The sequence below is a fragment of the Oncorhynchus nerka genome, linkage group LG6 (assembly GCF_034236695.1).
Source record: "Oncorhynchus nerka isolate Pitt River linkage group LG6, Oner_Uvic_2.0, whole genome shotgun sequence".
NCBI classification, from domain to species: Eukaryota; Metazoa; Chordata; class Actinopteri; order Salmoniformes; family Salmonidae; genus Oncorhynchus; species Oncorhynchus nerka.
This window is the reverse complement of record NC_088401.1, coordinates 1,318,273-1,344,450: the sequence shown is the minus strand read 5'-3', so window position 1 is coordinate 1,344,450 and position 26,178 is coordinate 1,318,273. Positions and strand designations below refer to the sequence as shown.

Here is a 26,178-nt window from a genome sequence, read left to right as displayed (position 1 = left end):
ACCTAGTACTGTACTGTAGGGTACTGAGAGGGGACCAGACCTAGTACTGCAGTGTAGGTCACTGAGAGGGGACCAGACCTAGTACTGCACTGTAGGTCACTGAGAGGGGACCATATCTAGTACTGTAGGTTACTGAGAGGAGAACAGACCTAGTACTGTAGGTCACTGAGAGGGGACCAGACCTAGTACTGCACTGTAGGTCACTGAGAGGAGACCAGGCCTAGTACTGTAGGTTACTGAGAGGGGACCAGACCTAGTACTGTACTGTAGGTCACTGAGAGGAGACCAGACCTAGTACTGTAGGTCACTGAGAGGAGACCAGGCCTAGTACTGTAGGTCACTGAGAGGGGACCAGACCTAGTACTGCACTGTAGGTTACTGAGAGGGGACCAGACCTAGTACTGTACTGTAGGTTACTGAGAGGAGACCAGACCTAGTACTGTACTGTAGGTCACTGAGAGGTGACCAGACCTAGTACTGTACTGTTGGTCACTGAGAGGAGACCAGACATAGTACTGTACTGTAGGTCACTGAGAGGTGACCAGACCTAGTACTGTACTGTAGGTTACTGAGAGGGGACCAGACCTAGTACTGTACTGTAGGTTACTGAGAGGGGACCAGACCTAGTGCTGTAGGTCACTGACAGGGGACCAGACCTAGTACTGTACTGTAGGTTACTGAGAGGGGACCAGACCTAGTACTGTACTGTAGGTTACTGAGAGGGGACCAAACCTAGTACTGTACTGTAGGTTACTGACAGGGGACCAGACCTAGTACTGTAGGTCACTGACAGGGGACCAGACCTAGTACTGTACTGTAGGTTTCTGAGAGGGGACCAGACCTAGTACTGTAGGTCACTGAGAGGGGACCAGACCTAGTACTGTACTGTAGGTTACTGAGAGGGGACCAGACCTAGTACTGTACTGTAGGTTACTGAGAGGAGACCAGACCTAGTACTGTACTGTAAGTTACTGAGAGGAGACCAGACCTAGTACTGTACTGTAGGTCACTGAGAGGGGACCAGACCTAGTACTGTACTGTAGGTTACTGAGAGGGGACCAGACCTAGTACTGTACTGTAGGTTACTGAGAGGGGACCAGACCTAGTACTGTACTGTAGGTTACTGAGAGGGGACCAGACCTAGTACTGTACTGTAGGTCACTGTAGGTTACTGAGAGGGGACCAGACCTAGTACTGTACTGTAGGTTACTGAGAGGGGACCAGACCTAGTACTGTACTGTAGGTTACTGAGAGGGGACCAGACCTAGTACTGTACTGTAGGTCACTGAGAGGGGACCAGACCTAGTACTGTACTGTAGGTTACTGAGAGGGGACCAGACCTAGTACTGTAGGTCACTGACAGGGGACCAGACCTAGTACTGTACTGTAGGTTGCTGAGAGGGGACCAGACCTAGTACTGTACTGTAGGTCACTGAGAGGGGACCAGACCTAGTACTGTACTGTATTATGGTTATGAATGGTTAAGGTGAGGGATAGGGTTATGAATGGTTTAGGTGAGGGTTAAGGTGAGGGATAGGGTTATGAATGGTTTAGGTGAGGGATAGGGTTATGAATGGTTTAGGTGAGGGATAGGGTTATGAATGGTTTAGGTGAGGGATAGGGTTATGAATGGTTTAGGTGAGGGATAGGGTTATGAATGGTTTAGGTGAGGGTTAAGGTGAGGGATAGGGTTATGAATGGTTTAGGTGAGGGATAGGGTTATGAATGGTTTAGGTGAGGGTTAAGGTGAGGGATAGGGTTATGAATGGTTTAGGTGAGGGATAGGGTTATGAATGGTTTAGGTGAGGGATAGGGTTATGAATGGTTTAGGTGAGGGTTAAGGTGAGGGATAGAGTTATGAATGGTTAAGGTGAGGGATAGGGTTATGAATGGTTTAGGTGAGGGTTAAGGTGAGGGATAGGGTTATGAATGGTTAAGGTGAGGGATAGGATTATGAATGGTTTAGGTGAGGGTTAAGGTGAGGGATAGGGTTATGAATGGTTTAGGTGAGGGTTAAGGTGAGGGATAGGGTTATGAATGGTTTAGGTGAGGGTTAAGGTGAGGGATAGAGTTATGAATGGTTTAGGTGAGGGATAGGGTTATGAATGGTTTAGGTGAGGGATAGGGTTATGAATGGTTTAGGTGAGGGATAGGGTTATGAATGGTTTAGGTGAGGGATAGGGTTATGAATGGTTTAGGTGAGGGATAGGGTTATGAATGGTTTAGGTGAGGGTTAAGGTGAGGGTTAAAACCTAACCAGTGGCCACCTACGGAACCAAACAGACGACCTTCTGATCCAGAGTCATGGGATTACACCTTTCCACCATTCCCGTCCACATCACCCAAAACCCAAGCCTTGTTGATAGTGATAGCACTCGCTGTTGCCCCTAGTGAACTAGGATTTGAAGGCATTTCCCGAAGTCCTCAGGACATGGATGGACATACAATTTCAAAGTCAATCTTGGTTTATTGTCCTTACACTGGTTTATGGTCTTTATACTGGTTTATGGTCTTTATACTGGTTTATGGTCCTTATACTGGTTTATGGTCTTTATACTGGTTTATGGTCTTTATACTGGTTTATGGTCTTTATACTGGTTTATGGTCTTTATACTGGTTTATGGTCTTTACACTGGTTTATGGTCTTTATACTGGTTTATGGTCCTTACACTGGTTTATGGTCTTTATACTGGTTTATGGTCTTTATACTGGTCCTTTATACTGGTTTATGGTCTGGTTTATGGTCTATGGTCCTTACACTGGTTTATGGTCCTTATACTGGTTTATGGTCCTTATACTGGTTTATGGTCCTTACACTGGTTTATGGCATTTTCACTGGCTTATGGTCTTTATACTGGTTTATGGTCCTTACACTGGTTTATGGTATTTTCACTGGCTTATGGTCCTTATACTGGTTTATGGTCCTTATACTGGTTTATGGTCTTTATACTGGTTTATGGTCTTTATACTGGTTTATGGTCCTTATACTGGTTTATGGTCTTTACACTGGTTTATGGTCTTTATACTGGTTTATGGTCTTTACACTGGTTTATGGTCCTTATACTGGTTTATGGTCTTTTCACTGGTTTATGGTCCTTACACTGGTTTATGGTCCTTACTCTTCTATTATGACATCTCTCTTCAAGGAGCTTTCTGCTATAATATGATTAATCTTACCTTCTCCTTGAACGAGGCTCTGCAAACACAATGCTTCAAGGAGCTTTCTGCTATAATATGATTCATCCTACCTTCTCCTTGAACGAGGCTCTGCAAACACAATGCTTCAAGGAGCTTTCTGCTATAATATGATTCATCCTACCTTCTCCTTGAACGAGGCTCTGCAAACACAATGCTTCAAGGAGCTTTCTGCTATAATATGATTCATCTTACTTGAACGAGGCTCTGCAAACACAATGCTTCAAGGAGCTTTCTGCTATAATATGATTCATCTTACTTGAACGAGGCTCTGCAAACACAATGCTTCAAGGAGCTTTCTGCTATAATATAATTCATCTTACTTGAACGAGGCTCTGCAAACACACACACACACACACACACACACACACACACACACACACACACACACACACACACACACACACACACACACACACACACACACACACACACACACAATGCTTCGTGATGATGAGTCTTGAAAGACTGTCGTTGGTGGTAAAGGACATTTTCATTTGATGCACATCTGTCTTTCATGTTTTGATGCTCATCTGTCTTTCATGTTTTGATGCTCATCTGTCTTTCATGTTTTGATGCACATCTGTCTTTCATGTTTTGACTTAATCAGACTGTTATAATCCTGCTTGGAAATTTTACACAAAAAAATAACTCTAATTCCTATTGGCAGCATGTTGCTGCTTGTAATCGTCATATCATTGTAATTATCATAGTTTTAGAAGTAGCACAGAGATCTACTTCTATCCATCAATCGTCCACCAGACTGAGCCTAGCTAAAAGGCTAAAGAAAAACTCTAAGGGGAAGTTTACATAGTAAACATATTGGTTTGGCTTCCAGTCCAGAGTGTTGGATGTTGTCGTTCCACAGAAAGACTTGAGAAATAACAAGGGAGTGAATGTGGTCAGGACCACACAATGTCCTCATTCTCTCCCTGAACTTCATCTGGTATTTAAGGAATGTGTGCGTGACGACTTGGACACTGTTCTGTTTCTCAAAATGGAAATAAGCAACAACTGCTGGTCCAAATACAAAGTACCGTATAATCTCCGGCCTACAATATTCTGTTTTCTGTGAGTGTGTGTTTGTGTGTGCGTGTATTCAGACCCTTTGATTTGGGACTCAAAATTGAGCTCAGGTGCATCCTGTTTCCAGTGATCATACTTGATATGTTTCTACAACTTGATTGTGGTCCACTTGTGATAAATTCAATTGATTGGACATCATTTGGTTATAATTTCTATATAAAAGATACCACAGCTGACAGTGCATGTCAGAGCAAAAACCAAGCCATGATCTTGAAGGACATTTTCCGTAGAGCTCCGAGACAGGATTGTGTCGAGGCACAGATCTGGGGAAGAGGCACAGATCTGGGGAAGGGTACCAAAAAATGTCTGCAGAATTAAAGGTCCCCAAGAACACAGTGGCCTTCATCATTCTTAAATGGATGAAGTTTGGAACCACCAAGACTCTTCCTAGAGCTGGCCGCCCGGCCAAACTGAGCAATCGGGGGAGAAGGGCTTTGGTCTGGGAGGTTACCAAGAACCCGATGGTCACTCTGACAGTTTCTATGGGGATGTTTTTCAGCCGCAGGTACTGGGAGACTAGTCAGGATTGAAAGATGAACAGAGCAAAGTACAGAGAGGTCCTTGATGCTCCAGAGCGCTCATGACCTCAGACAGAGGCGAAGGTTCACCTCCAACAGGACAACGACCCTAAGAACACAGCCAAGACAATGCAGATGTGGCTTCGGGACAAGACTCTGAATGTCTTTGAGTGGCACAGCCAGAGCCCGGACTTGAACCCAAGCCAACATCTCTGGAGAGACCTGAACATAGCTGCGGCGACACTCCCCAACTCTCCAAATACAGGTGTGCCAAGCTTGTAGCGTCATACCCAAGAAGAATCGAGACTGTAATCGCTGTTTCAACAAAGTACTGAGTAAAGGGTCTGACTAATTATGTAAATGTGATATAAGTATTTATTTTGCTTTGTCATTATGGGGTATTGTACGTAGAGTGATGAGGAATAAAAATCAATTAAATGCATTGAATACATACTGAATACTTTTAGAATGCACTATATATATATATATATATATATGATTACAAAGAGTCCTTCTTTGCTGATGTGAAGAAGAAACTGAATGACAGAGTCCATGTCAACATGAAACTGAGTGACTCACTAAATCAAGGCTTTGGATCTAAATGAATAACTACCATCATTGTTTCTGATAGTCTTGAATAAAGAAATGTTCTGGTTGTCCTGACCTGGACACCATGTACAGTATTATAACAGCCATTATTCTTTCTGATAGTCTTGAATAAAGAAATGTTCTGGTTATCCTGACCTGGACACCATGTACAGTATTATAATAACCCATTATTCTTTCTGATAGTCTTGAATAAAGAAATGTTCTGGTTGTCCTGACCTGGACACCATGTACAGTATTATAATAACCCATTATTCTTTCTGATAGTCTTGAATAAAGAAATGTTCTGGTTATCCTGACCTGGACACCATGTACAGTATTATAATAACCCATTATTCTTTCTGATAGTCTTGAATAAAGAAATGTTCTGGTTGTCCTGACCTGGACACCATATACAGTATTATAATAACCCATTATTCTTTCTGATAGTCTTGAATAAAGAAATGTTCTGGTTATCCTGACCTGGACACCATGTACAGTATTATAATAACCCATTATTCTTTCTGATAGTCTTGAATAAAGAAATGTTCTGGTTATCCTGACCTGGACACCATGTACAGTATTATAATAACCCATTATTCTTTCTGATAGTCTTGAATAAATAAATGTTTTGACCAAGTTAATCTGCTCATGTTGTGCGTGTTCCATTATTTGTGACATTGTGGTTAAAATAAAGAATGTAAATGTAATAAATCCTTTTCATAATGAATAATCAGATGCGTGTTGCAACCTTTTCATTTTTCCTTATTTTATTTTTTTGAACAAATTGATTTGATATTTTTAAACAATACAAAACATGACAACAAATGACAACTACATCACCCTGTCCAGACCCACCTCACACCCCCATCTCCATCAACAACATCACCCTGCCCAGACCCACCTCACACCCCCATCAACAACATCACCCTGCCCAGACCCACCTCACACCCCCATCAACAACATCACCCTGCCCAGACCCACCTCACACCCCCATCTCCATCAACAACATCACCCTGCCCAGACCCACCTCACACCCCCATCTCCATCAACAACATCACCCTGCCCAGACCCACCTCACACCCCCATCTCCATCAACAACATCACCCTGCCCAGACCCACCTCACACCCCCATCTCCATCAACAACATCACCCTGCCCAGACCCACCCACCCCCATCTCCACACCCCCATCTCCATCAACAACATCACCCTGCCCAGACCCACCCACACCCCCATCTCCATCAACAACATCACCCTGCCCAGACCCACCTCACCCCCCATCTCCATCAACAACATCACCCTGCCCAGACCCACCTCACACCCCCATCTCCATCAACAACATCACCCTGCCCAGACCCACCTCAACCCCCATCTCCATCAACAACATCACCCTGCCCAGACCCACCTCACACCCCCATCTCCATCAACAACATCACCCTGCCCAGACCCACCTCACACCCCCTCCATCTCCATCAACAAACAACATCACCCTGCCCAGACCCACCTCACACCCCCCATCTCCATCAACAACATCACCCTGCCCAGACCCACCTCACACCCCCATCTCCATCAACAACATCACCCTGCCCAGACCCACCTCACACCCCCATCTCCATCAACAACATCACCCTGCCCAGACCCACCTCACACCCCCATCTCCATCAACAACATCACCCTGCCCAGACCCACCTCACACCCCCATCTCCATCAACAACATCACCCTGCCCAGACCCACCTCACACCCCCATCTCCATCAACAACATCACCCTGCCCAGACCACCTCACACCCCATCTCCATCAACAACATCACCCTGCCCAGACCCACCTCCATCATCAACAACATCACCCTGCCCAGACCCACCTCACACCCCCCATCTCCATCAACAACATCACCCTGCCCAGACCCACCTCACACCCCCATCTCCATCAACAACATCACCCCTGCCCAGACCCACCTCACACCCCAACATCTCCATCAACAACATCACCCTGCCCAGACCCACCTCACACCCCCATCTCCATCAACAACATCACCCTGCCCAGACCCACCTCACCCCCATCTCCATCAACAACATCACCCTGCCCAGACCCACCTCACACCCCCATCTCCATCAACAACATCACCCTGCCCAGACCCACCTCACACCCCCATCTCCATCAACAACATCACCCTGCCCAGACCCACCTCACACCCCCATCTCCATCAACAACATCACCCTGCCCAGACCCACCTCACACCCCCATCTCCATCAACAACATCCAGACCCACCTCAACCCCCCATCTCCATCAACAACATCACCCTGCCCAGACCCACCTCACACCCCCATCTCCATCAACAACATCACCCTGCCCAGACCCACCTCACACCCCCATCTCCATCAACAACATCACCCTGCCCAGACCCACCTCACACCCCCATCTCCATCAACAACATCATCACCCTGCCCAGACCCACCTCACACCCCCATCTCCATCAACAACATCACCCTGCCCAGACCCACCTCACACCCCATCTCCATCTCCATCAACAATCATCACCCTGCCCAGACCCACCTCACACCCCCATCTCCATCAACAACATCACCCTGCCCAGACCCACCTCACACCCCCATCTCCATCAACAACATCACCCTGCCCAGACCCACCTCTCCACACCCCCATCTCCATCAACAACATCACCCTGCCCAGACCCACCTCACACCCCCATCTCCATCAACAACATCACCCTGCCCAGACCCACCTCACACCCCCATCTCCATCAACAACATCACCCTGCCCAGACCCACCTCACACCCCCATCTCCATCAACAACATCACCCTGCCCAGACCCACCTCACACCCCCATCTCCAGACCCACCACACCCCCATCCATCTCCATCAACAACATCACCCTGCCCAGACCCACCTCACACCCCCATCTCCATCAACCATCACCCTGCCCAGACCCACCTCACACCCCCATCTCCATCAACAACATCACCCTGCCCAGACCCACCTCACACTCCATCCCCATCTCCATCAACAACATCACCCTGCCCAGACCCACCTCTCCACACCCCCCTGCCCATCTCCATCATCAACAACATCACCCTGCCCAGACCCACCTCACACCCCCATCTCCATCAACAACATCACCCTGCCCAGACCCACCTCACACCCCCATCTCCATCAACAACATCACCCTGCCCAGACCCACCTCACACCCCCATCTCCATCAACAACATCACCCTGCCCAGACCCACCTCACACCCCCATCTCCATCAACAACATCACCCTGAGACCCACCTCACACCCCCATCTCCATCAACAACATCTGCCCAGACCCACCTCACCCCCATCTCCATCAACAACATCACCCTGCCCAGACCCACCTCACACCCCCATCTCCATCAACAACATCACCCTGCCCAGACCCACCTCACACCCCCATCTCCATCAACAACATCACCCTGCCCAGACCCACCTCACACCCCCCATCTCCATCAACAACATCACCCTGCCCAGACCCACCTCACACCCCCATCTCCATCAACAACATCACCCTGCCCAGACCCACCTCACACCCCCTCCATCTCCATCAACAACATCACCCTGCCCAGACCCACCTCACACCCCCATCTCCATCAACAACATCACCCTGCCCAGACCCACCTCACACCCCATCTCCATCAACAACATCACCCTGCCCAGACCCACCTCACACCCCCATCTCCATCAACAACATCACCCTGCCCAGACCCACCTCACACCCCCATCTCCATCAACAACATCACCCTGCCCAGACCCACCTCACACTCCATCAACATCACCCTGCCCAGACCCACCTCACCCCCCCATCATCAACAACATCACCCTGCCCAGACCCACCTCACACCCCCATCTCCATCAACAACATCACCCTGCCCAGACCCACACACCCCCATCTCCATCAACACACCCCCCCATCTCCATCAACAACATCACCCTGCCCAGACCCACCTCACACCCCCATCTCCATCAACAACATCACCCTGCCCAGACCCACCTCAACCCCCATCTCCATCAACAACATCACCCTGCCCAGACCCACCTCACACCCCCATCTCCATCAACAACATCACCCTGCCCAGACCCACCTCACACCCCCATCTCCATCAACAACATCACCCTGCCCAGACCCACCTCACACCCCCATCTCCATCAACAACATCACCCTGCCCAGACCCACCCCACCCCCATCTCCATCAACAACATCACCCTGCCCAGACCCACCTCACACCCCCATCTCCATCAACAACATCACCCTGCCCTGCCCAGACCCACCTCACACCCCCATCTCCATCAACAACATCACCCTGCCCAGACCCACCTCACACCCCCATCAACAACATCCATCAACAACAACATCACCCTGCCCAGACCCACCTCACACCCCCATCTCCATCAACAACATCACCCTGCCCAGACCCACCTCACACCCCCATCTCCATCAACAACATCACCCTGCCCAGACCCACCTCACACCCCCATCTCCATCAACAACATCACCCTGCCCAGACCCACCTCACACCCCATCTCCACCCCCATCTCCATCAACAACATCACCCTGCCCAGACCCACCTCACACCCCATCTCCATCAACAACATCACCCTGCCCAGACCCACCTCTCACACCCCCATCTCCATCAACAACATCACCCTGCCCAGACCCACCTCACACCCCCATCTCCATCAACAACATCACCCTGCCCAGACCCACCCCCCATCTCCATCAACCCCCCATCTCCATCAACAACATCACCCTGCCCAGACCCACCTCACACCCCCATCTCCATCAACCATCACCCTGCCCAGACCCACCTCACACCCCCATCTCCATCAACAACATCACCCTGCCACCCCCCCATCTCCATCAACAACATCACCCTGCCCAGACCCACCTCACACCCCCATCTCCATCAACAACATCACCCTGCCCAGACCCACCTCACACCCCATCTCCATCAACAACATCACCCTGCCCAGACCCACCTCACACCCCCATCTCCATCAACAACATCACCCTGCCCAGACCCACCTCACACCCCCATCTCCATCAACAACATCACCCTGCCCAGACCCACCTCACACCCCCATCTCCATCAACAACATCACCCTGCCCAGACCCACCCATCAACACATCCCCATCTCCATCAACAACATCACCCTGCCCAGACCCACCTCACACCCCCATCTCCATCAACAACATCACCCTGCCCAGACCCACCTCACACCCCCATCTCCATCAACAACATCACCCTGCCCAGACCCACCTCACACCCCCCATCTCCATCAACAACATCACCCTGCCCAGACCCACCTCACACCCCCATCTCCATCAACAACATCACCCTGCCCAGACCCACCTGTTCATCAACAACATCCCCCCATCTCCATCAACAACATCACCCTGCCCAGACCCACCTCTCCATCAACAACATCACCCTGCCCAGACCCACCTCACACCCCCATCTCCATCAACAACATCACCCTCAACCATCACCCCCCCATGTCCAGACCATCACCTGCTTACACCCCCATCTCCATCACAACATCACCCTGCCCAGACCACCTCACACCCCCATCTCCATCAACAACATCACCCTGCCCAGACCCACCTCCACCCCCATCTCCATCAACAACATCACCCTGCCCAGACCCACCTCACACCCCCATCTCCATCAACAACATCACCCTGCCCAGACCCACCTCACACCCCCATCTCCATCAACAACATCACCCTGCCCAGACCCACCTCACACCCCCATCTCCATCAACAACATCACCCTGCCCAGACCCACCTGCACACAGATCTCCATCAACCATCACCCTGCCCAGACCCACCTCCACCCCATCTCCATCAACAACATCACCCTGCCCAGACCCACCTCTTACACCCCATCTCCATCAACTACATCACCCTGCCCAGACCCACCTCACACCCCCATCTCCATCAACAACATCACCCTGCCCAGACCCACCTGCTACACACCCCAACTACATCTGCCCATCAACACCCCCATATCATCACCCTGTCCAGACCCACCTGTTACACCCCATCAACCCATCATCCCAGACCCACCTCACACCCCCCATCTCCATCAACAACATCACCCTGCCCAGACCCACCTCACACCCCCATCTCCATCAACAACATCACCCTGCCCAGACCCACCTCACACCCCATCTTCATCAACATCTCCACATCACCCTGCCCAGACCCACCTCACACCCCATCTCCATCAACTACATCACCCTGTCCAGACCACCTCACACCCCATCTCCATCAACAACATCACCCTGCCCAGACCCACCTCTTACACCCCATCTTCATCAACTACATCACCCTGCCCAGACCCACCTCACATCCCCATCTTCATCAACAACATCACCCTGCAGACCCACCTGTCTCCATCAACTACATCACCCTGTCAGACCCACCTGTTACACCCCATCAACTACATCACTCTGTCCAGACCCACCTGTTACACCAGACACACCTGTTGCACCCCATCAACTACATCACCCTGCCCAGACCCACCTGTTACACCCCCATCAGCTACATCACCCTGTCCAGACCCACCTGTTACACCCCATCAGCTACATCACTCTGTCCAGACCCACCTGTTACACCCCATCTTCATCAACTACATCACCCTGTCCAGACCCACCTGTTACACCCCATCTTCATCAACTACATCACCCTGCCCAGACCCACCTGTTACACCCCCATCTCCATCAACTACATCACCCTGCCCAGACTCACCTCACACCCCCATCTCCATCAACTACATCACTCTGTCCAGACCCACCTGTTACACCCCCATCAACTACATCACCCTGTCCAGACCCACCTGTTACACCCCCATCAACTACATCACCCTGTCCAGACCCACCTGTTACACCCCCATCAGCTACATCACTCTGTCCAGACCCACCTGTTACACCCCCATCTTCATCAACTACATCACCCTGTCCAGACCCACCTGTTACACCCCCATCAACTACATCACTCTGTCCAGACCCACATCACACCCCCATCAACTACATCACCCTGTCCAGACACACCTGTTACACCCCCATCAACTACATCACCCTGTCCAGACCCACCTGTTACACCCCCATCAACTACATCACCCTGTCCAGACCCACCTGTTACACCCCCATCAACTACATCACCCTGTCCAGACCCACCTGTTACACCCCCATCAACTACATCACTCTGTCCAGACCCACCTGTTACACCCCCATCAACTACATCACTCTGTCCAGACCCACCTGTTACACCCCCATCAACTACATCACTCTGTCCAGACCCACATCACACCCCCATCAACTACATCACTCTGTCCAGACCCACCTGTTACACCCCCATCAACTACATCACCCTGTCCAGACCCACCTGTTACAACCCATCAACTACATCACCCTGTCCAGACCCACCTGTTACACCCCCATCAACTACATCACCCTGTCCAGACCCACCTGTTACACCCCCATCAACTACATCACTCTGTCCAGACCCACCTGTTACACCCCCATCAACTACATCACTCTGTCCAGACCCACCTGTTACACCCCCATCTTCATCAACTACATCACTCTGTCCAGACCCACATCACACCCCCATCAACTACATCACCCTGTCCAGACCCACCTGTTACACCCCCATCAACTACATCACTCTGTCACCTGTTAGACTCACATCCACCCCCATCAACTACATCACTCTGTCCAGACCCACCTGTTACACCCCCATCTTCATCAACTACATCACCCTGTCCAGACCCACCTGTTACACCCCATCAACTACATCACCCTGCCCAGACCCACCTGTTACACCCCCATCAACTACATCACCCTGTCCAGACCCACCTGTTATACCCCCATCAACTACATCACTCTGTCCAGACCCACCTGTTATACCCCCATCAACTACATCACTCTGTCCAGACCCACCTGTTACACCCCCATCAACTACATCACTCTGTCCAGACCCACCTGTTACACCCCATCAACTACATCACTCTGTCCAGACCCACCTGCTCACACCCCAGACCCATCTTCATCAACTACATCACCCTGTCCAGACCCACCTGTTACACCCCCATCAACTACATCACTCTGTCCAGACCCACCTGTGACACCCCCATCTTCATCAACTACATCACCCTGTCCAGACCCACCTGTGACACCCCCATCTTCATCAACTACATCACTCTGTCCAGACCCACCTGTTACACCCCATCAACTACATCACTCTGTCCAGACCCACATCACACCCCATCAACTACACCCTGTCCAGACCCACCTGTTACACCCCATCAACTACATCACTCTGTCCAGACCCACATCACACCCCCATCAACTACATCACCCTGTCCAGACCCACCTGTTACACCCCCATCTTCATCAACTACATCACTCTGTCCAGACCCACATCACACCCCCATCAACTACATCACCCTGTCCAGACCCACCTGTTACACCCCCATCTTCATCAACTACATCACTCTGTCCAGACCCACATCACACCCCCATCAACTACATCACTCTGTCCAGACCCACCTGTTACACCCCCATCAACTACATCACCCTGTCCAGACCTGTCAGATTAAAATCATGACAGATTGGAGTGACTATAGAGTCAGCTACCATCCTCAGTAGCTTTCCATCTAAGTTGTCAATGCCAGGAGGTTTGTCGTTATTGATCGATGATAATAATTTTTCCACCTCTCCCTCGCTAACTTTACAAAATTCAAACTTACAATGCTTTTCTTTCATTACTTGTTTTGTTATGCATGAATATGATGACTCACTGTTTGTTGTTGGCATTTCCTGCCTAAGTTTGACCACTTTGCCAATGAAGTAATCATTAAAATAATTGGCAACATCAAATGGTTTTGTGATGAATAAGCCGTCTGATTGGATGAAAGAGGGAGTTGAATGTCTTTGTGCCCATCATTTAATTTACAGTACTCCAACGTTGTTTCCATCATTCTTTATATCATTATATCATAATACAGTTTCTTCTTCTTTGTGTTAAATTGTTGAGTTCAGGCACAAAATGTCTCAATTTACCGTAAGTCAGCCAGTCAGATGTGCAGCCAGACTTATCAGCCACTCCTTTTGCTCCATCTCTTTCAACCATACAGTTTTGAACTTCCTCATCGATCCATGGAGCCTTAACAGTTCTAACAGTCAGTTTCCTCATCAATCCATGGAGCCTTAACAGTTCTAACAGTCAGTTTCCTCATCAATCCATGGAGCCTTAACAGTTCTAACAGTCAGTTTCCTCATCAATCCATGGAGCCTTAACAGTTCTAACAGTCAGTTTCCTCATCAATCCATGGAGCCTTAACAGTTCTAACAGTCAGTTTCCTCATCAATCCATGGAGCCTTAACAGTTCTAACAGTCAGTTTCCTCATCAATCCATGGAGCCTTAACAGTTCTAACAGTCAGTTTCCTCATCAATCCATGGAGCCTCAACAGTTCTAACAGTCAGCCACTCATCGATCCATGGAGCCTCTTCTAACAGTCAGTTTCCTCATCAATCCATGGAGCCTTAACAGTTCTAACAGTCAGTTTCCTCATCAATCCATGGAGCCTTAACAGTTCTAACAGTCAGTTTCCTCATCAATCCATGGAGCCTCAACAGTTCTAACAGTCAGTTTCCTCATCGATCCATGGAGCCTTAACAGTTCTAACAGTCAGTTTCCTCATCAATCCATGGAGCCTTAACAGTTCTAACAGTCAGTTTCCTCATCAATCCATGGAGCCTCAACAGTTCTAACAGTCAGTTTCCTCATCAATCCATGGAGCCTTAACAGTTCTAACAGTCAGTTTCCTCATCAATCCATGGAGCCTCAACAGTTCTAACAGTCAGTTTCCTCATCGATCCATGGAGCCTTAACAGTTCTAACAGTCAGTTTCCTCATCAATCCATGGAGCCTCAACAGTTCTAACAGTCAGTTTCTTAACATGTCCATGTTTCTAAATAATTGGAAGAAGGAATTTCATAAATTCATCAAGTGCAGCATCTGGATGCTCCTCAATAATCACATCAGACCAACAATTTTTATTTTACATCGTCCACATAAGAGTCACAGCTAAATCTTTTGTATGATCTCTGATACACTAATTTTAGGCCCAGCTGTTGTAACTTTGGCTTTCCTGGATAAAGCCACTATATTGTGATCACTGCATCCAATGGGTACGGATACAGCTTCAGAACAAAGTTCTACAGTATTAGTAAAAATGTGATCAATACATGTGGACGATCTTGTTCCTGTAGTGTTTGTAAACACCCTGGCAGGTTGATTAATAACCTGAACCAGATTACAGACACTGGTTACAGTGAGAAGCTTCCTCTTGAGCAGACAGCTTGACGAAAACCAGTCAATATTCAGGTCCCCAAGAAAGTAGACCTCTCTCTGTTTACATCACATACACTATCAAGCATTTCACACATATTATTTAGATACTGACTGACTGTGTAACTGACTGACCAGTAAACACCAGGGACTAAGTCTGACTGACCAGTAGACACCAGGGACTAAGTCTGATTGACCAGTAGACACCAGGGACTAAGTCTGACTGACCAGTAGACACCAGGGACTAAGTCTGACTGACCAGTAGACACCAGGGACTAAGTCTGATTGACCAGTAGACACCAGGGACTAAGTCTGACTGACCAGTAGACACCAGGGACTAAGTCTGACTGACCAGTAGACACCAGGGACTAAGTCTCGCTGACCAGTAGACACCAGGGACTAAGTCTGATTGACCAGTAGACACCAGGGACTAAGTCTGACTGACCAGTAGACACCAGGGACTAAGTCTGATTGACCAGTAGACACCAGGGACTAAGTCTGACTGACCAGTAGACACCAGGGACTAAGTCTGACTGACCAGTAGACACCAGGGACTAAGTCTGACTGACCAGTAGACACCAGGGACTAAGTCTGACTGACCAGTAGACACCAGGGACTAAGTCTGACTGACCAGTAGACACCAGGGACTAAGTCTGACTGACCAGTAGACACCAGGGACTAAATCTGACTGACCAGTAGACACCAGGGACTAAATCTGACTGACCAGTAGCCACCAGGGACTAAGTCTGATTGACAGGCTCCTCCAGTCAGTTACACAGGTTGGGGTGTATAGGAACAGAAACTGGGAACGAGGTGTGTAGACAGTCAGATGGCTGTTGGGTGCTGTGAGTGGGTGAAAGGCACACTGAGACAGAGAGGTTTCCTGCATACCCTCCTCTATCACCCTGTCCTGTCCTATCAAACCCACCCTCTCCTGTATGTTTCTGTCTGGGGTAGATGTGATGAAGACATGATTGGGACAAGCCCTGGTGATGTCTCCATGGTGACAGCCATGTCATCACACAGTTTCCAGCCTGGACCTTGAGGCTTTTTGGTTTAAACCAAGAAACGATCAAGAAACGATCAAGAAACGATCAAATCTCAGCAGCCATGAAACCAAGCATGCGGTCAGACTTCAGGATTTATAAACAATTCTAACCTCAATCCCCTTCTTGTCTCCCCTCCAGTCTCCATTGATGAGATAGACTCTGTGCGTAAGGGCCGTCAGTCGGAGGGTCTTCAGAAGCACACAGAGGCCCACGTTGAGGACCGCTGTTTCTCCATTATCTTTAAGGGCCGCAGGAGGAACCTGGACCTGGTGGCGACCTCGGCAGAGGAGGCTCGGCAGTGGGTCAATGGTCTAGAGAAGATCATCTCTAACATGAAGAAACTCAACAGCCAGCAGACGAGCGAGCAGTATCCTCTTTTGTTAATCTGCTTGCTTTGCAGTTCACAACTAAAACATTGTTTAGTTACTTGGAGTTACAAATCAGAAAATAGTTGTCCAGCCTATTCAGTATAGTGGATTCCCATCTATAATGTGTATAGGTCAACATTTAAGCTCCGAGCAACTGGTTGCTAGCAATTTATGTTATTCTTCAATAACACAATCTCCAAAGCAAATCAGGTGGAGAAAAAATAGGTTTATTTGAGATGGACAAATCAAAGGGGGTGACACTCTAGACCCAAACTGTTACAGACCTATATCCATCCTGCCTTGCCTTTCTAAGGTCTTCAAAAGCCAAGTTAATAAACAGATCGCTGACCATTTCGAATCCCACCGTCCCTTCTCCGCTGTGCAATCCGGTTTTGGAGCTGGTCACCTCGGCCACGCTCAAGGTACTAAAAGATATCATAACTGCCATCGATAAAAGACAGTACTGTGCAGCCGTCTTCATCGACCTGGCCAAGGCTTTCGACTCGGTCAATCACCATATTCTTATCTGCAGACTCAATAGACTTGGTTTCTCAAATGACTGCCTCGCCTGGTTCACCAACTACTTCGCAGACAGAGTTCAGTGTGTCAAATCGGAGGGCCTGTTGTCTAGACCTCTGGCAGGGTTCAATTCTCGGGCTCTTTTCTCTGTATATATCAACGATGTCGCTATTGCTGCGGGTGATTCTCTGATCCACCTCTACACAGACGACACCATTCTGTATACATCTGGCCCTTCCTTGGACACTGTGTTAAAACCTCTTTGGGGACACTAGCGTCCCAGCTGGCAACATCCGGTGGAATTGCAGAGCGCGAAATTCAAAATACAAAATTTGTAATATTAAACATTCATGAAAATACAAGTGTTCTACATCAGTTAAAAGCTTAACTTCTTGTTAATCCAGCCGCTTTGTCAGATTTCAAAAAGTTTTTACGGCGAAAGCATACCATGCGATTATCTGAGGACAGCGCCCCCGCATACAAAAGCATTACCAACATTTTCCAAACAAGCAGAGGCGTCACGAAAGTCAGAAATAGCAATAAAATAAATCACTTACCCTTTAAGATCTTCCTCTGTTTGCAATCCAGAGGGTCCCAGCTACATCACAAATGGTCGTTTTGTTCGACAAAGTCCTTCTTTATATCCCAAAAGAGTCAGTTTAGTTGGCGCGCTTGATTCAGTAATCCACCGGTTTAATCCAGTAATCCACCAGTTTCATTTTTCAAAATGCATACAAATGAATCCCAAAAGATACCAATAAACTTCATCCAAACAAGTCAAACAACATTTCTAATCAATCCTCAGGTACCCTAATATGTAAATAAACGATCAAATTTAAGATGGAGAATAGTATGTTCAATACCGGAGATAAATAACGAAGTGTACGCCCTCACCGATGTGCGCCACAATACTACAGCCAAAATGGGAGCCACCTAGAAAAACTACAAATTCTAGCTCATTTTTCAAAAAACAAGCCTGAAACTCTTTCTAAAGACTGTTGACATCTATGGAAGCCCTAGGAACTGAAATCTAGGAGGTATTCTTTTGATATTCCCATTATAATGAGTGGTGAGCCCCAAACAAATAATTCCCAGATGGATTCTCCTCAGATTTTTGATATATCAGTTCTGTTCTGCTCACAGACATTATTTTAACAGTTTTGGAAACTTTAGAATGTTTTCTATCCAATACTACAAATTATATGCATATCCTAGCTTCCGGGCCTGAGTAACAGGCAGTTTACTTTGGGCACCGCAGTCATCCAAACTTCAGAATACTGCCCTCTACCCCAAATAAGTTTTAACTAACCTCCAAATGAGCTTCAATGCCATACAACATTCCTTCCGTGGCCTCCAACTGCTCTTAAACTCTAGTAAAACTAAATGCATGATTTTCAACCATTTGCTGCCCGCACCCGCCTGACTAGCATCACTACTCTGGACGGTTCTGACCTAGAATATGTGGACAACTACAAATACCTAGGTGTCTGGTTAGACTGTAAACTCTCCTTCCAGACTCACATTAACATCTCCAATCCAAAGGTAAATCTAGAATCGGCTTTCTATTTCGCAACAAAGCCTCCTTCACTCACGCCCAGGTGTCTGTCTGTTTAGACTGTAAACTCTCCTGTTAAACATGAAGGAGTCCAAAAAGTCCAAAATCGGATCTGAAATCGGCTTCCTATTCCGCAACAAAGCCTCCTTCATTCACACCGCCAAACTTACCCTAGTAAACTGACTATCCTACCGATCCTCGACTTCGGCGATGTCATCTGCAAAATAGCTTCCAATACTCTGCTCAGCGAGCTGGATGCGGTCTATCACAGTGCCATCTGTTTTGTTACTAAAGCACCTTATACCATCCACCACTGAGACCTGTATGCTCTAGTCGGCTGGCACTCAATACATATTCGTCGCCAGAGCCATTGGCTCCGGGTCATCTATAAGTCTATGCTAGGTGGAGCTCCGCCTTTTTCTCAGCTCACTGGTCACGATGACAACACCCACTTGTAGCACGCGTTCCAGCGGGTATATCTCACTGGTCATCCCCAGGGCCGACACCTCATTTGGCCGCCTTTTCTTCAAGTTCTCTGCTGCCAGTGACTGGGACGAATTGCAAAAATTGCTGAAGCTGGAGACTTATATCTCCCTCACTGACTTTAAACATCAGCTGTCAGAGCAGCTTACCGATCACTGCAGCTGTACACAGCCCATCTGTAAATAGCCCACCCAATCTACCTACCTCATCCCCATATTGTTTTTAAAAACTTTTCTGCTCTTTTGCACACCAGTATCTCTACTTGTACATCATCATCTGCCTATCTATCCCATCAGACTGTTAAACAGCCACCACTAACATTGAGTGGCTGCTGCCAACATACTGACTCAACTCCAGCTCACTTTAATAATGGAAATAATGGAAATTGATTTAAAAATGTATCACTAGCCACTTTAAACAATGCCACTTAATATAAAGTTTAAATACCCTACATTACTCATCTCATATGTATATGTATATACTGTACTCTATATCATCTACTGCATCTTTATGTAATACATGTATCACTAGCCACTTTAAACTATGTCACTTTGTTTACATACCCTACATTACTCATCTCATATGTATATACTGTACTCTATACCATCTACTGCATCTTGCCTAAGCCGTTCTGTACCATCACTCATTCATATATCTTTATGTACATATTCTTTATTCCTTTACACTCTGTGTATAAGGTAGTAGTTTGGAATTGTTAGGTTAGATTACTCGTTGGTTATTACTGCATTGTCGGAACTAGAAGCACACAAACATTTCGCTACACTCGCATTAACATCTGCTAACCATGTGACCATTAACATCTGCTAACCATGTGTATGTGACCATTAACATCTGCTAACCATGTGTATGTGACAAATAACATTTGATTTGATTTAATTTGACATTCCACAGATTCTGAACAGATGTTGAACTGATACCCAACTCCTGTTTACAATTCGCTATTGACCATTAGTACTCTAGTATTTAGACCTCTTCCTCTGCGTTGTGTATTTATCTTTGACATATTCCTACATGGTGAATGATTGATCCTTAAATCTGGGCGTATTAAAGCTGGATCTTCAACTGTATGAGGAAAGCAGACAAGAACAAGGACAACAAGATGACCCTGAAGGAGCTGAAACACTTCCTCCGCCAGATCAACATCGAGGTGGACGACATGTACGCGGAAGTGCTATTTGCAGTGAGTGGACACCTACAGTTGGTCAATAACTTACAAGGATGGTGTTATAGACTCTGTACAGGCAGCTCCTAATGCATTCCTGTAATGTTCCTGGGTTTCATTTAAGGGTATGCTGTGTTTCAAAGCATTTTACTTTGTCTGAGGAGGAACTCAATGTACTGTATCTCGTTAGTACTGTTTTGTTAATTATTTTTTTGTTAATGATCCTACAGAAATGTGACAAGTCTAACTCGGGCTCCCTGGAAGGTCCTGAGATCAAACACTTCTATGACCTGCTGATATACCGCGAGGAGATCGATGTGATCTATGGGAAGTACGCCACTACGGGGGAGAAGATGAGTGTCAAAGACCTGCTCAACTTCCTGCTGAACGAGCAGCATGAGGTGGCCACAATGGAGGACGCTGTAAGACTCATAGAGAGATACGAGCTGGACGATTCAGGTGAGGAGAGATGCTCTAGTACTGACTCAATATGAACTGGATGACGCAGGTGAGGAGAGATGCTCTAGTACTGACTCAATATGAACTGGATGACTCAGGTGAGGAGAGATGCTCTAGTTCTGACTCAATATGAACTGGATCACGCAGGTGAGGAGAGATGCTCTAGTTCTGACTCAATATGAACTGGATGACTCAGGTGAGGAGAGATGCTCTAGTTCTGACTCAATATGAACTGGATGACTCAGGTGAGGAGAGATGCTCTAGTTCTGACTCAATATGAACTGGATCACTCAGGTGAGGAGAGATGCTCTAGTACTGAACTCACTATATAAGGGAGCACGTACACTGAGTGTACAAAACATTAAGAACACCTGCTCTTTCCATGACAGACTGACCAGGTGAATCCAGGTGAAAACTATGATCCCTTAGTGATGTCACGTGTTAAATCCACTTCAATCAGTGTAGATGAAGGGGAGGAGACATGTAGATGAAGGGGAGGAGACAGGTTAAAGAAGGATTTTTAAGCCTTGAGACAATTGAGACATGGATTGTGTCTGTGTGCCATTCAGAGGGTGAATGTGCAAGACCAGTTTGAGTGTGTCAAGAATTGCAATGCTGCTGGGTTTTTCACACTGTAAAGTTTCCCGTATCTATCAAGAATGGTTCACCACCCAAAGGGCATCCAGCCAATTTGACACAACTGTGGGAAGCATTGGAGTCAACATCAACAACAACAACATTGTCCCTGTGGAATGCTTTCCACACCTTGTAGACTTCATACCCTGACACATTTAGGCTGTTCTGGGGGCAAAAGGGGGTACAACTCAATATTAGGAAGATGTTCCAAATGTTTTGTACACTCATTTTACTCTACGTAAGATTGCATTATTCGATGGCAGCATAGCGTTTTAATGGTATTCTATGAATGTGCTAAAATACTTTGTGTATTTCCGAGGCACCTTTCCATTGTAAAATAAATTATATACATTGTCTTCACAAAATATTAATTCCTCGACTTGATTACGTTTATATATTTTTCTCACCCATTTACACAAAATACCACATAATGACAAAGTGAAAACACGTTTTTGGACTTTTTTTTTTGCAGATTTATTTAAAATGAAATACAGTAATGTCTTATTTACATAAGTATTCACACCCCTGAGTCAAAACATGTTAGAATCACCTTTGACAGCTATTACAGCTGTGAGTCTTTCTGGGTAAGTCTCTAAGATTTCCACACCTGGATTGTGCAACATTTCCCCATTATTATTCTCAAAATTCTTCAAGCTCTGTCAAAATGGTTGTTGATCATTGATAGAAAGTGGCTATAAATTAATAAAAACAAAAGCTGGCCTCGATTTGGAAACTATAGCCAGTTAGCTAACATGGCATCCCTCTCTGCTTGAGTAGGCTAAAAGTGATGGAAAAAAATCCCCCCCCCCTCTCTCTCTCTACCCCTCTTTCTTTCTTACCTCCCTCTCTCTCTCTCTCTCTCTCTCTCTCTCAGTGGAGGAGGACGGAAACTAGCTGTCTTCCGGCCTCATGGTGAAATCCCTGAGCGGTTTCCTTCCTCTCTGGCAACTGAGTTAGGAAGGATACCTGTATCTTTGTAGTGACGGGGTGTATTGATACACCATCCAGTGTAATGAATAACTTCACCAGGCTGAAATGGATATTCAATGTCTTCTCTGGGGTACAGAGATGAGGTAGTCATTCAAAAATCATGTTAAACACTATTATTACATATGTGACTTGTTAATTTAAGCAATGTTTTACTCCTGAACATATTTAGGCCATAACAAAGGGATTGAATACCTACTCATTCAAGACATTTCAGCTTTTCATTTTTTATGATTTATTTTTATTTTTAGAAAAGCATAATTCAACTTTGACATTATGGGGTATTGTGTGTTGGCCAGTGACAAAATAAATCTGAATTTAATCCATTTTCAATTCAGGCTGTAACACAACAAAATGTGTCAAGGGGTGTGAATACTTTCTGAAGGCACTGTATATCTGGGAGGGCTATTTCACAAGGCCCAATTGCCTAACTCATTCTGCCCCCCCCCCCAGCAAAGCAGAAGAATCACATGACCAAAGATGGCTTCCTGATGTACCTGCACCAGGAGGAGGGGTCTATCTTCAACCCCGCCCACAAGGAGGTGTTCCAGGATATGAGCCAGCCAATCAACCACTACTTCATCAGCTCCTCCCACAACACCTACCTGATGGAAGACCAGCTCAAAGGCCCCAGCAGCACAGAGGCCTATATCAAGTAACCATGACAACCTCTAATTGAAACTAACCATACCTTACTACCTCTAATCTAAAACTAACCTTACTACCAAGCTGCACCGAGGCCTACATTTAAACCCCAAGGCATTTCGAATTCAAATACTTCTAGGACACTAGAAAGTCAATGTTAAGTGGTACTGACTCAAAATTAAATGAGAAGTCACATCAACTCACAAGTTATAACAAATTAACTTTTTTTTCCCCCAGCATGCTCTACTGCAGGTTGATTTTTTTGAATAATTGTTAATGTGTTTTTGAATGTACTTTGAGTGCAGTGGCAGTCGGTTTCAGATGAGGGAGGATGATACATGTTTTAATGAGGCCTTATTTCTATTACAGCATATTGGATGACTGTCATTCATATTCCATTCACCCAGTTCAATGTAACATCGATAGGTTAAGACTACAAAATGATACTCAAATTTTCCCTCTACCCATCATGAGGTTGCTGCAACCTTCCTATGAATGAAAATTTACAACGTAGAGAATTTTGAGTAGTCACGTTGACAGAGAGCGACACATTCAGTACCGCCTTGCATCTACTCACCACATGTTATGCACTGCAGTGCTAGCTATCTGTAGCTTACGCTTTCAGTACTAGATTCATTCTCTGATATTTTGATTGGGTGGACAACATGTCAGTTCATGATGCTAGAGGTCTGATAACTTCCGGAGGACATCTTCCAACCTGTCATAATTACTGTATAAATCTATGGAAGGGGGAGAGAACCATGAGCCTCCTAGGTTTGGTATTGAAGTCAATGTACCCAAAGGAGGACAGAATCTAGCTGTCCTCCGGCTAAATCATGGTGCTGCCCTACAGGGTGCTGCTGAGGCGAGTGTAAACAGTGTTTTAATCAATTATTTGGTGACATGCGAATATACACTACCGTTCAAAAGTTTGGGGTCACTTAGAAATGTCCTGGTTTTTCACGAAAACAGACATGAAATATTTTTGCAAAATTAATAGGAAATAAGGTCAAGATGTCGACAAGGTTATAAATAATGATTTTTAATTGAAATAATAATTGTGTCCTTCAAACTTTTTTGTCAAAGAATTCTCAGTTTTTCAGCAATTACAGCCTTGTAGACCTTTGGCGTTCTAGTTGTCAGTTTGTTGAGGTGATCTGAAGAGATTTCACCCCATGCTTCCTTTGGCGTTCTAGTTGTCAATTTGTTGAGGTGATCTGAAGAGATTTCACCCCATGCTTCCTGAAGCACCTCCTGTAAGGGTTTTCTTTTCTGCTTCCTTTGGCGTTCTAGTTGTCAGTTTGAAAGAGAGATTTCACCCCCCATGCTTCCTTTGGCGGACCAAAATGCAGCGCTTCCTTTGGGTTGGTTTGTTGATTCATGTTTTTAATAAAGACGACTATACATGAACAGACTATACAAAACAAGAAAAGTGAAAAACAAGAAAAGTAAACAGTCCTATCTGGTGCAAACACAGAGACAGGAACAATCACCCACAAAACAGGCTACCTAAATATGGTTCCCAATCAGAGACAATGACTAACACCTGCCTCTGATTGAGAACCATATCAGGCCAAACATAGAAATACACAAACCAGACACACAACATAGAATGCCCACCCAGCTCACGTCCTGACCAACACTAAAATAAGGAAAACACATACGAAGGATGGACAGAACGTGACAGAACCCCCCCCCCAAGGTGCGGACTCCGAACGCACAACCTAAACCTATAGGGGAGGGTCTGGGTGGGCATCTGTCCGCGGTGGCGGCTCTGGCGCTGGACGTGGACCCCACTCCATAATTGTCTTAGTCCACCTCCTTAGTGTCCCTTGAGTGGCGACCCTCGCCGCTAACCTTGGCCTAGGAAACCTAACAACGGGCCCCACTGGACTGAGGTAGCTCAGGACCGAGGGGAAGCTCGGGACCGAGGGGAAGCTCGGGACCGAGGGGAAGCTCGGGACCGAGGGGAAGCTCGGGAGTGAGAGGAAGCTCGGGAGTGAGAGGAAGCTCAGGCAGGTTGATGGATCTACCAGATCCTGGCTGGCTGGTGGTTCCGGCAGATCCTGGCTGACTGGCACTTCTGGCGGATCCTGGCTGACTGGTGGATCCTGGCAGACTGGCGGATCCTGGCTGAATGGCGGATCTAACTGATCCTGGCTGACTGGCGGATCCTGGCCGACTGGCGGATCCTGGCTTCCTGGCTGACTGGCAGTTCTGGCGGATCCTGGCACACTGGCGGATCCTGGCACACTGGCGGATCCTGGCACACTGGCGGATCCTGGCCGACTGGCGGATCCTGGCCGACTGGCGGATCCTGGCCGACTGGCAGATCCTGGCCGACTGGCAGATCCTGGCCGACTGGCAGATCCTGGCCGACCTGGCAGATCCTGGCAGACTGGCAGATCCTGGCAGACTGGCACTTCTGGCGGATCCTGGCTGAATGGCGGATCCTGGCTGAATGGCGGATCTAACTGATCCTGGCTGACTGGCGGATCCTGGCCGACTGGCGGATC

The 26,178-nt window shown here is 47.1% G+C and overlaps 1 protein-coding gene across 1 annotated transcript in view; it reads left to right on the top strand.

The window, feature by feature from the left end:
- The window catches only part of LOC115127067 (1-phosphatidylinositol 4,5-bisphosphate phosphodiesterase delta-1-like), a 93,608-nt gene that overhangs the window by 16,951 nt on the left and 50,479 nt on the right, over positions 1-26,178 (top strand). The window contains exons 3-6 of the mRNA XM_065019205.1: positions 16,966-17,194; positions 20,824-20,953; positions 21,166-21,394; positions 23,471-23,672. Of these exons, the coding sequence (XP_064875277.1) occupies positions 16,966-17,194; positions 20,824-20,953; positions 21,166-21,394; positions 23,471-23,672 (790 nt within the window). The remainder of the gene's footprint in view (positions 1-16,965; positions 17,195-20,823; positions 20,954-21,165; positions 21,395-23,470; positions 23,673-26,178) is intronic.